Genomic DNA, 13454 nt, shown 5'->3' with positions numbered 1-13454 from the left:
ATATTAAAGATTTGAGGAATAAAGATTTGAAGAATAAAACCAATTCCTGCATGGGGAGCAAACATATATGATGTGGCAGCAATTTTACATTTCAGCAGATAATACTCAAAAAGTTTGTGTTAACTTCCTGCCCCCCCCCCTTTTTTTTTTTTTTTTTTTTTTTTTTTTTTTTTGAATGGGAAGATCTCTATTAATTGGGGAATATGGAGATAAATTTTGGAGTTTGGGGTTTTATTTGTGATTTTTCTTTTCCCTGTTAATTCTGTCATTCCCCAGCTAAAGAGGAAATTTTAACCAGGCATTTTGTGAGTGGCTGCATCCCTCAGGAGATGTGTGAAATGTGGAAAATCAGGGCGTGGTTCAATATTTCCATTTTCCCTCTGTTGGCATCTCCCACTCCATCCACTACAGGGATTTCCCTCCATCCTCACCTGCTGTGTGAGACACAGCAGATTCCTCCTTTTTTTTCTTTTTAATTTTCATTTAAATATTTATGTTTCATGTCAATATTATATTTTTCATAGAAATATTCTATATAATTTAACTATTATATTTTATTGGCTGGAATTACAGGATCAGGCTTTATATCCCTGAATTTATTGCATTGGGGCAATAACTGAACCAAACACAAGAGGAAGAATTATTTTATATATTTAACTATAGTTTGCTTGGTTTAAATTTAATACTTAACCTTTCTACTAAATTGTAATTAAATTATGTGTATAACCTATGTAGACATTAATTATATAATCAATTGAGACCAGTGAAAATCAATTAATTCATTTTCACTCACCATGTGGAGGAAGAGAAATACAAGTCTGAGGTTGTAATTATTTATAATTGATATTTATATTTACTTGAAATAAAGATTTCAAAGAAATCTCTGCTCAGGATGGTTTATTTCAAGTTGAGTATTACAATCTTTTATGTGAATATTTTTATGTGTGCATCTGTTGCTTTGAGTTGCTTCAAAATGTTGAGGTTTTGAAAATAAATAATGTTATAGTTCTAATTACAAAAGGAAATTCATTAAAATTAAGGTTAACAGGTAAAAATAAAGGTTAGATTTTTTTGGGAGGGAAAACCTTAGCAGGAGGAATTTTCAGTAGTGAGTAACAAGGAGTCCTTGAATCAAATTAATTAGGTTTTAACCCCTCAAGTAATGTTGTTTTCTTCAATATTATCATCTTTTTTTTTTTCTTTTTTTTTTTTTTGGTAATTAATGTTTCACAGTATTTTACATGTAGTGCTGGTTTTCTTCAATATTATGATTTTTATCATAATTAATTCAGTTTCATCCTTGTTTTTATATGTAATGTTGGTTTCTTTCAACACCACCACCTTTTATTTGCAATTAATTTAATTTTATCCAAGTTTTTCATATGTAATGCTGTTTTTCTTCAATATCATCATCTCTTTTTTGTACTTAATTCAGTTTTATTCCAGTATTTCACATGTAGTGATGAAATTATAACTCAATATTATAATTTTTTTCCTTTGGAATTAATTGAATTTTAACTGGGTTTTTTTACATGTAATGCTGTTTTCTTCAATATTATAATCTTTTTTTTAATATAAATTATGTTTTATTCCAGTATTTCACATGTAACACTGTTTTAGCTTAATATTATAGTTTTTTCTGGATGAATTCAGTTTTATCCCAGTATTTCACATGTAGTGCTGTTTTAGCTCAATATTATAAATTTTTTTGGGATGAATTCAATTTTATCCCAGTATTTCACATGCAGCCCCGTTTTATCCTAATATTATTTTTTTTGCAATTAATTCAATTTTATCCGGTTTTTTTTTATGTGAAGTGCTGTTTTCTTCAATATTCTAAACTTTTTTTAAAATATCAATTTAGTTTTATCCCAGTATTTCACATGTAATGCTTTTTTAGCTCAATATTATCACCAATTTTTTGGTATAAATTTAGTATTATCTCAGTATTTCACATGTAGCGTGTTTTAGCTCAATATTATAATTTTTTTTGCACATTATTCAGTTTTTTCCCAGTATTTCACATGTAATGCTGTTCTAGCTCAATATTTCATTTTTTTTTGTGATGAATTCAGTTTATCCCAGTATATTAATATAAAATGTTGTTTTAGCTCAATATTATATATATATATTTTTAAATGAATTTAGTTTCCTCTCAGTATTTCACATGTAGTGGTGTTTTAGCTCAATATTATAAATTTTATGGGATGAATTCAGTTTTCTCCCAGTATTTCACATGTAGTCCCGTTTTATCCTAACATTAATATTATTTTTGCAAATAATTCAATTTTATCTGGGTTTTTCACGTGTAATGCTGTTTTCTTCAATATTATAATCTTTTTGTTTAATTAATTCAGTTTTATCCCAGAATTTCACATGTAATGTTGTTTTAGCTCAATATTATAATTTTTTTTTGCACATTATTCCGTTTTTTCCCAGTATTTCACATGTAATGCTGTTCTAGCTCAATATTTCATTTTTTTTGTGATGAATTCAGTTTATCCCAGTATATTCGCATACAATGTTGTTTTTGCTCAATATTATATATATATTTAAATTAATTTAGTTTCCTCTCAGTATTTCCCATGTAATGCTGTTCTAGCTCAATATTATATTTTTTTTTTGTAATGAATTTAATTTATCCCAGTATTTCACATGTAATGCTGTTCCAGCTCATTATTATAATTTTTTTTGTGATTAATTCAGTTTATCCCAGTATGTTTGCATATAATGTTTTATCTCAATATTATATATATATATATTTAAATGAATTTAATTTCCTCTCACTATTTTACATTTAATGTTGTTTTAGCTCAATATTATATATATATTTTTTGTCATGAATTTAGTTTCCTCTTAATATTTCACATGTAGTGGTGTTTTAGCTAAATATTATAATTTTTTTGTGATTAATTCAGTTTATCCCAGTATATTCGCATACGTTGTTTTAGCTCAATATTATATATATATATTTTGTAATGAATTTAGTTTCCTCTCAGTATTTCACAAGTAGTGCTGTTCTAGCTCCATATTTTAATTTTTTCTCCTTTTTTTTTCCTCTGGAAGACGCAGGGTGCTGGCAATTTCCGATGGGATTGAGCACATTGGGAACCTGCGCTGGGAGCTCGCCCTGTGCCTCCTGGCTGCTTGGACTATTTGTTATTTCTGCATCTGGAAAGGCACCAAATCCACTGGAAAGGTGAGGCTGAAATCCTCTGCTGGCATTAAAATTCATTTCCATCGTAACAGAATTTCACATGCATGAGGAGCATTTTTTTTTGTTTCATCATTTGCTTTTCCTCAAAATTCTCTTGGGTGAGGTTGGGTGGTTTTGTTTTATTTTTTGTGAATTTAGCAAGGAGATTTACTGGCTGGTCCTTGAACTCTAAAACCAGGTTGGGTTGATTTCTGTGCACAAATCCTGCAAAATTTGGATTTTGCCCCAAATTCAGTCTCACAAAAGAGCCACGGAGAGTTTCTATGCACCAAAAAGAGAATTTAGAAATACAAATTGAATACCAAGAGCAGAAATAATGACAGCACTCAGAGAGGGATCAAGATGGGCATATTATGGGGGAAAATAAAAATATTTAGCACTTTTTGACTGGGAGCAATGGGAAGAGGGAGAAGCTGCCCCTGGAGTGGTATCAGCCCCAGCTCTGAGTAGAATCTATGAATAATCAACTGACTAAGAGGAAAAAAGCCACTGGTCTGGAGGGAGGATCTAAAAAAAGCTCTGGTTTCTCATGTTGGAACTAAAGGAAGCCAGGAGTAAAATTGGTGCATTGAAACATTTAATTTTCAATTGTTTTTTACATAGTTCGGGTTGTGGTTGGAGATTTTATTTTTTTTTGTTTCTGTTTTAGTAACCTCTGGAGTTGTCTGAGGGGCTGCAGCTGGCAGGGAAGAAATGAAACTGAGCAAAACTGATTTTTTTTCCTCCATCAGAAGGAATGTCTGAGGATGGGAATGTATTCTAGCATGGTTTAATTGCCCCCCCAGGGGTGCAGGGCAGAGCTGTGTGGCTGCAGGTGTATGCCAAATGCACTCACAGAAAAAGCAGTGGGAGCAATCCTGGGTTAAAACTCCAGCCCCTTAAATCCCTTTAAAAGGGATTTATTTTTACATTTCTGAAGTTTACACCCAGGATTTTGTTGTTCTTCCATTCTTTCAGTCCATACCATTTCCCCAGAACCAGATTTTGTGCTTTGAAGGTAGATAACCTGTCTGACCTTTTTTTGTTTCTTGTTCTGATAGCTTGGCTAAACCCTCAGCTTTAGGTAGGTGGAATAAATTGATTTTATTTCAGTGTGATTTTGATAACCACCTCTCTGATGAGGTCAGCCTAGAAAAGAACAGCCTGTCTTGGGCGCATGAAATGGGATAATAAACTTTACAACAGGCAGTAATAACTTCTAGTCTTGCAACAGAAGTGGGAAGAAAAGGGAATTAATATCCAATATTCAGCTTTATAGATCTCAAACTTAAAACATTTAGATCAGGGTTCTGTAAGAGGCGGACTCATGATATATTTGCAGCATTTAAATCAGTTTGAGCAGCTGCTCTGTTTCCAGAATCCTGAATTCCTCAGGAATCAGGAATTCCTCAGGACTGGTAAATTCCCACATTTCTCAGGGTACCCTCAGATCCATGAATCTGCCTTTCCACAGGCTCTCAGTAAGGATCTGCCCTAGCCAAAATTGATAATTTCTTTCTTCCAGCTCTGCTCCTGTGGTGCAGGATTTTTCCCTGGGCATACATTTACTGTTTATTAATTTATTTATTGACTGGTTATTCAGTATTCTTTCACTTGGCACTTTTTCCAGCCTAATCTCTGGAAATCTGGGCCATGGCACTGATTTCCCAGAGCAGCAATCTTCCCAGCTCAAAAACAAAAGCAGCACTCAGGTGCTGGAGATGCTATAGATGGATTAAATGTTCTGAAATATGAATGATGCAGCAGGTTTCTGGGCTGAAGTTTCCATTTCAAATCTAGAGCCATTTCTAAAATTCATATTTAGGATCATCCATAAGCCTTCTCACTAAATTAAATTTATTACATGCTCATTTCCAGGAAACACTTAAAATTGACTTCTGGGTTTTTAATTATAATAATATAACTGCCTGTTAAATTTATTACATACTTTAATTGGATTGAATAATTTCAACGAAAAATTACACTTATTCAAAGCAAAAACCTTCCTTAATGTTTTATCACCTTTGAAACTTTTTCAAAGGGAGGTGTCTGTGGGACAGGATAGTGGAGAGAAGATGACAGGGGAAACAGAGGTGAGATGGAGAAGGTGAGGAGAGAATTCTTCTCCACACCCTTGTGCTTTGTGAAATACTCAGGAGGTTGGTTCATCCTTTTCTTCTTTTTTACTCTGCATTCTAATGTGTGGTGGAAAAAGAATCCAAGCCTTAAAAGCTGTTATAAAATAACCCCATCATTCTCCAACCAGCACTCCCACAGATCATGAATATTTAATATTCCAGGATATTAAATATATTAAGACTAACATAAAGTTTAACTCCAGAGGAAGTGCTTATTACACTGTTAACAGGATGTTCCAAACTTTTCCATTACTGTTCTTGAAATTCATCACTTTCTCACAAAGTATTTCCATTTTCCATTCCAGCTGATGTGAAATAGGAGAATAAATCCAGGTGATTCTGGCAGCTTTCAGGTGAAATAGATTTGTGCCCTCTCAGAGGTTCTTGTCCTTAATGATTTAAGTTTTCTTGCCCTGAATTATCCAATCTTAGACCCCAAGATATTTGTGTGCCAACTTTCACATTTTAAGTGTTTCAAATAAGCAAAATGCAAGATCTTTTAGTGAGAAACTCAAAATCAGAAGGAGGAAAATTGCCAATGCAGTGAAACCATAATTAGATGTGTATTTTGAAACTTGCTTGATAATATTTGATCTCCATCTCATGGAGAAGAGTTTTCAGTAGCTGAGGTCTAATGCTTCCAAAGATGAGGTAAGAACTACTTGGAAAGCCTGAAGAAAGTCAATTTTTTGAACATTCAAATTATCATTCCAGTCTCTGATCATTAGGTTTGGTTCAGTTTTTGATTTCTGGTTTATGACAATTCTGAGTTTTTCTATTCTGTACATAGAGCTGCTCAGTCTTCCTCATTTTTTTGATCTTCCTATTTCATTAATGAAATCTTCAGGCAGAAGGGAATCTTCTTTTATGGATCTTGAGTATCCATTTATTAATTTAACTGAATGTCCTTGTGCTTTAAACTTTCAGAGAGCAACACCAATAGTTGTATTTTTCCTAAATTAGTTGCTGAAGGCAGTTACCCTTATATTTTTGTCTTTATTTTTTATTTTCATGAGAGTTTTTGCAATCAAAGCATTTCCACTGAGCCCAGTCATTCCTTGCTGCAACTTCTGCAATTCCTTTTGAAGAGAGGAGCCTGCTGCACTCAAAATTATAGAAAAGCATTTTGAATCTTCTTTCCTGCTCTTTCTTAATTTTTGGGTTGTTCAACACATGCCTTTCTTGTGCTGATATCCCTGGTCTGAAACCCTGGCAGGGACTGGGATTTATAGAATTGCAAAGGTGGGGAGGAACCCTGGAATGGGTTAAAAAGGTTCAGCACTGGACTTGGAACTTCTTGTCTTGGTGTTTGGCTGCATCTTAAAAACCTCCAAGGACAGGGATTGCTCATGTCTTGGGACAGCCCAGCCCTTCCCAATGCCTGATTTCCCTCATGATATGAGCAGTTAATCAATTATTTATGTTGGTTCATTACAATATTTAAGTATTTAATAAATTATTTCTTTTGTATTACCTGGTTATGTTCCTGTTATCCAGCCCAAATCAAAGTCTATTTTTTGTATCATCTGTGTCACTGTGGAACACGGGTTTGAGTGTCTCCAATTATTGATTTGAAAAGACTTCTGCATTAATAAGCTAAATTAATAGACTCAAGTTAAAAAAATGACCCAGTTTTTCCTGTCTGGACAACTTGATTGGGAATAAGAGCTAATCAGCTTTGATGTGCTTCAGCTTTTTGTGCTGTAGATGAGGAAAAGTTGAATCAAAAGTATTAACACCCCCCACACTCTTTGTATAATTTTTAATTTAATGATATTAGAACATTTTACCCCACTCACAGCACATTAATTAAACTGTAGATGAGGTTTTGTCTTGTTATGACTCAACACCACGCCAGCATTTTTCTGATGTGAAGTGTTAAAAGAATATTCTTCCTCCAGGATTTTATTGAGCATTAGAATATCAGACTGATTGTATGAATAGTAAGACCAATTCTCATACTTTTTGAGAAGGTTCTTGTTAACATCACGAAAATATTCTTTTGCCAGAGCTAAACTCCAATAGTTCTTGCACAGTGATTTTTACTTCTCCACTAGTTACTGGTTAATAAGTGATGAGAAATCCTCCTCATTGTGCAGAACCAGCTGCAAGAGAGAAAAACCTCTCAGGAATCCATTCTTCAACATTTCCTGGAACTACTCTACATACCATAATCACTGAATATTATTCTATCTGATTCTGACTTCTGAATATTTTGATGCTTTCCTTCTCTTTGTGCTCAGTTCCCTGAAGCTGCACTTTATGCTGGTGTTAGAAGCTGTTGAATTTAAGCTGCCTCTCAATTGGATTTATTTTGGAGCTGCCCCAGGAGCAGAGGCCCCCAAATACAGAGGGTGATGGTCAGAGGTGGGAGCAGGGATGCTGCAGACCCAGAGCCAAGAGGCTGAGGTCTCACACCTAAAAATAAATCTGCTTGGTTTTTCCGATCACAATCAAATTTGCAAATGTCTTGCATGCTCTAATCAAGCTTTTGATAATATTGTGGCTCTGTCTGTCACTTTTTAGCCCTTTCCACTCACAGCTGCTCTGTTAAACATAGCCCAGAGAGCTCTGCTGGGAGGTTCTACATGAGAAAAAGCTCTGATGGAGCTTCTCTCTCTACATCAACATGAGCTAAGATGCTTGATTGAATATTCCTGTGAATCAAAATCTGAAATAACAGATTCATGATTGTCATGGTGTGATTTTGGTTTGCCAATTTTAATATATTTGGTTTCCTTTAGAGATAGGATTCAGGAGCAGAGGCAAGGCAGGCTTAAAACTTAAAAGGGTATAAGAAGAAATTTATTAATAACACAACAAGAATTCAGAATAAGATTTCTAGATTATTCCCTCCTCCCCCTTCCTTCATTCCACATTTCTTAACAACAACGTACAGAAAACACTTCAGTCAGTTATCTACTTAATTAATCATTTCAGTTCACTCTAGAGAGAAAAGTTCCTTTTTTAGTTTAGGCTTAGGGGGTGTCTTCACCTTCACAATCTACATCCACCCGGGAAAATATTGCAGATTATGACTCTCCTCTCATCTCCACAGTCCTTCCAGAGCTGTGCTATGGGTTATGTTACACACATGGGGTACCACTTTTAAAGGCAAGCTGCTGAAAGACAAAATTCTCTTCATCTCTTTTTCTATTAAATGTCTCTGACCATATTTCCAGTCCCAAAACAGAGAGCCTCATTTCCTCAAAGCAAAAACATCTTCTTTTCAAGCACTTAAACCTCCCCAAGTATGTTTCACAGTTTAAAGGAATTTTAGTGTAGTCACAATCCCCTCATAGCCCCACAAAAAAGGTTTTCAGCTACTCATCAGTTGCATCTTTTCAATCTCTTCCCATCAGGAACTTTATCTTCATTCTGCTGACTTCTGTGGACTCCATGCTCTATTTCTTCTCATTCAGGGGAGCTCAGGAGATCGAGAATCTTATCCAGGCATTAAAAGAGTTAAAATTGCATCCAGAATGTGCAGAAGCCATGTGGACAGCTGGTGGTGTCATTGTTCAATAGAAGCATAAAAGGATGAGGGGCTCTGATATTGTCCTTGTCACCTTTATTAAAGTGTTTCACCTTCTACCACAACCCCACTGGAAAAGTTACAAACACCAGAGCAAAGCAGAGAACTTTTGTTTTTTTCTCTCAAAGGAGCAGCTCTGCTGCTGTAGTTACCACAAGAATCAGGATTTTGAATATGTGCATTTTTTTGTTTGACTCTTTTGCTATTGATTTATTTTCCTCATTTTCCTTCAACGGTGCCTATTGCCATAACCTGTAATGTTCTCTAAAAGCTGCATTTAGGAAAATTTGTTAGATTCCATTTACACCCCCAGATATTTCTTAGTTTGAGCATTTAATTTAATATTTACTTACAAAATTAGGCCTGAGTCTTGTAAACTGAATGCATTTAAAGCTGTGATCAGTCTAAGGGATTTCAGATTAATTTGCTGAGGGAACTGGAGATGTCCAGCCTGGAGAAAACGTGGCTCAAGGAGGAAAAGGTGGCTCAAGGAGGACCCTTTTGCTCTCTAAAATTATCAAATTGATATTATAAGGAGGGTGCATACATTAATATAATGATGATAATAATAATAATAATAATAATAATAATAATAATAATAATAATAATAATAATAATAATAATAATAATAATAATAATAATAAGTGGGGTCAGGCTCTGCTCCCAGGGAACAAGGCACAGGATGAGAGGAGATTTAAACTGCAGCAGGTTTAGGTGGAATATTAGGAAAAATTTCTTCCCTGAAAAGGTGCTCAGGCACAGGAAGAGGCTCCCAGGGATTAATCCCATCCCTGGAAGAGTTCAAAGGACACGAGGATGTGGCACTTGGGGACAGTGGTGGCTTTGGCAGAGCTGGGTTAAGGGTTGGTCCTTTCCAACCTTAATTATTGTGTGATTCTCTGAAATTCATTTTCTAACTGCACAGCTGCTGTCCTTTGCAATGCTGCACTGCTCATCACTTGTTAATTAGTGCCATTGATCACTTTGATTTGCTGAGCTGAAGGCAGTGAAGGGCCAGGTAAGTGTCAGGAAATTTCTGGAAGTCTCTATTAATTACATCTGTCAAAAAAAAACAGAGATAAGAGAGAACAGGTACAGCCTGGGACATCTTGACATAGAATCCTATTAACAATAACAGAAAAATTGTCCTGAGAAAGGGTTTTGACATTATTGTTAATCTGTGAATGTGATGGGCAGGAAACACCCACTGAAAACTGGATCATTTATAATGAATAAATGAGGTGGCCAAGGAAATGTACTGAAATATCCTTAATTCACACTCACATTTTAACAAGATCTAACAAAAGGTGGAGAGCCTTGGGTTTTTTTCATTTTATAATGCTTTTGAGGACCACTTGTCCCAAGCTTCAGTTCTGAATAATTCAATATAAAATGGACAACTTTGACCTGTTTGGAGTTTATTCCAACAAATTCAACTCTAAACTCTGCAGTACTAAAATAAATATATAAAACAAAGCACTGTAGTTAACACTTATAATTTATTTTTCGTTTTGCTGTTGAGGAAAATGCCCAAAATTGTTGTGAACAATTTAAAATGCAAAGTGGGAGCTCCCAGGCCTTGCTGGCTGAGTGTGGTGTCACCTCTGACTATTGAGCTCCAAATATCCCCCCTTAGCTCTGTTTTTATAGCTCTACTCTGTCCTCCACCTGCATTTGCAGGGCAAGGGAGCAGGGGATTGTTCTTGGATGTTTCACTGTGAATCCCCAGAAAATTTCATATCCAGACACAATTTATTATTTTTGCACACACTCCCCCCTCTTCCAGCTCATATTTCTTTGCATTTTGTGCATGATTTATGTCACTGTCAGAACTCTGAAGGTTTCATCCTTTCTTCCCAAGGTTTTTTTGTCCTGGTTCTGAGGTGAATTTCAGCTCTCTTGGTTTGAATCAGGCTTTGGTGGCTTTTCCACCACACCATGAGCAGGTCTAACAGTGCCTGTATTTCTGACTAGGGGTCATTTTCTGTTAATTTAGGACCTGTCTCAGCTTCTCTTGAGGCCTCACAATTTCCAGTTGTGCAAAAATCACTGGCACATGGACCTAAAAAAAGAGAATGTATTGATCTCCTGGAAAATACAAGCAGAAAATACAATTCAGTGTGTCAAAATTAATGCATGAGAGAAGTGGGAAAATTTCTGGGGTTAAGTTATTCCTTTTCCTTGAGGAGCAAGACATTGCCAGGTATCCAGTGTTCTTGAAGAGCCCAAACTCTGAGATGGATTTTTCACATATTTTTCCATCATTTTCCCTCCCCTCAGGAGTTAAGCCTTGCTTGCCAGCAGCTGAGACTGAGTCAGTAGTCCCAAATAAAATTTATTTCTCAATAGCATTCAAATCGAATGGATTCAATGAGGCAGAAAGAAGGAGCAAAAGGACAAAAATAAAATAAAAAAAAAAAAGAGAAAGATGTGTGGAAGGAAAAAAAAAAAAAAAGAAAGAAAGAACTAGGGCCCATTGTAAGAGCCCAGGAAAAGGAACTGGGCAGCAATGATTGTATCTCCTGAAGTGTCTTTTGTTTTAGGCTGAAGTAACAGCAAAGAATGGCCCTTCATGGTGAGGCTTTAACTGTGGCCAAGGCTGATCTCTGTATTCAAAGGGGGAAAGTAGAACATTCATGAGATGCATGCAGAGTTCCTGCTCTCCGCCTCTTCTCTCTGAGGTTTCAAAAGTTTTGGTTTTTTTTTTCCACTCTCCTGGGCTCTGAGCATTTAAGGACACCTCAGGTTTGTTAAAAAAAAATAGATTTTTGTGCTTCTCAGTGGTTTTCCTGACCTGTTTGACAGCTGGGGAAGGTATCATACAGGAAACTTCAATCAAAAATCCTTCATGATTTCAATCCTTCCCAGCTGCACCTTAGGGGGGAAATCCACTTTTATGTGAATATTTAGGGTGGATCTAAGCCCTGGTCCACAGTTGAAGAGATAAAAATGGTTCCAGTGCACTCAGGGCATGTGCAGGTGTGAGAGAGGTTTTGGGCAGAGAAATCACCTGTGAACATAAAACATGAAAAAGCAGGAGGGGTGGGGAGGAGCAGAGGGTGCAGGGCCAGCTGTGATGGCTGCTGTGGCAGTGCAGGGAAAATTTGCTGCAAAATTAAAGGGAAAGCCCAAAGGCACAGATTAGCACAGCAATCTGTGTAGGGAAAAGGCACTGACTTTAACAAATTTATTTTCATACATATTATTTTTATTTATTTATTTATTTATAATAAAGGATATTTTTTGTCATTGAGGGGACCTGGGGCTTTTAGCTCATTATCAAAATTACACTGACCCAACAAAGAGACTTTAGAAATGTGACAGTTCCAGTCATTTATTCCTGTATGATCTCTTCATGGGTCACTTCTCCCATGGAACTTCACCCATCCTCTTCCTCCCCTCTGTAATCACTGAAGGATTCCTGCAGCAGAGCATCCAACAGGAGCCAAAATATGAAATTTCCTGTTTATTATCATTGTTGATGCACGTGTCAGGACTAAGATATTATCCCTTCAGGTGCATGGCCCTGCTGCTGGCTGGGATTTGCAACTGAGGGGTTTCCAAAGCTGCATTTCCCAAAACTGTGTGATTTTCCCAAAACCTGGTCTCTATGTGTTCATTGCAATTTCTGCACAGAAATTGCAATGAATATTGCTTTTCTTGAGTTCTTTCTATGTGTATTTGGAATATTATTTGCACCTTTTCTTCTGCAGGAGCACACAGGGTTCCTCAGTTCAGATACACAAATTTTATAGCTCTGACTTTCCTAATGCTGCTCAAATTTCATAATTCCTCCATATGAGAAAGAATTGCTACAATTCCCTATTCTCACACAGGTGGTTTGTCCTCAGCTCCTGCTAATCTATCCAAGACTGGCTCTTTAATTGTAATTTTAGTTATCCATCCCCATGAGTCTGTATTCCAGGGTTCTATTAAACCAAATTCCTGCCAGTGGGAAGGCAGTCTCTGCTTTCTGCAGCCAGCCAACCCCACATTCCTGCCTTCAGCTACAATGTGAAGATGTCTTTGTAGTACAAGTTTTGTTTACAAGGCTGTTCTTGTGAGATTTACAAACCTCAGCCCTGTGTCCCACCCCAGTGTCAGCTCCTGTGGCCCAGATCCAAACTCACTCACAGGAATGGCAAAGTTTAATGAAATAAATTGCCTCAGGAGCAACAAAGGCAGCTCCAGGCAGCTGCTGGTGCTGGGCTGGTAACTAAAACACAGCCCCAGGAGGGAGCTGGCTGCTCTGCACCTGCTATTCACTCCTGCTGCTGGAAAAAAAAAATGTGTGTGCTTCAGAAAAGAAAGGAAGGAACTCAAAACATCCTGTGTGAGCTTGATTGTGTCGTGGGGAGTGGACACTTTGGACATTTAGTAGATAGTTGTGTTGTAGAAAGTGTAAGGCACTGCTGCTTATTAACTGTGATACAAAATTCTGGGTTCTTTCCTGGGGGTCTAAAATATATTTGGGAGAATTTCAGTGGTCGAGGTCATGGCAAAGCACACACAGATTTGCATTAACAATATAACTATATAAGGATAGCTAAACCAGTGAAAAGGAGTTTTTTCTGGGGTTATGTTG

General features: G+C 36.3%; 1 protein-coding gene across 4 annotated transcripts in view; it reads left to right on the top strand.

Annotated features, from left to right (window-relative positions):
• SLC6A11 (solute carrier family 6 member 11) overlaps positions 1 to 13454 on the top strand; it is an 87791-nt gene that overhangs the window by 19858 nt on the left and 54479 nt on the right. For all 4 annotated transcript variants that reach the window (XM_079316782.1, XM_079316779.1, XM_079316780.1 and 1 more), the window contains exon 6: positions 3067 to 3199. In XM_079316782.1, coding sequence (XP_079172908.1) covers positions 3067 to 3199 — 133 coding nt within the window. The remainder of the gene's footprint in view (positions 1 to 3066; positions 3200 to 13454) is intronic.

Source organism: Erithacus rubecula (genome assembly GCF_903797595.1).
Source record: "Erithacus rubecula genome assembly, chromosome: 13".
In the NCBI taxonomy this organism is placed as follows: Eukaryota; Metazoa; Chordata; class Aves; order Passeriformes; family Muscicapidae; genus Erithacus; species Erithacus rubecula.
Note: the sequence above shows the minus strand (reverse complement) of the source record. Positions and strands in the feature narration are given on the sequence as shown.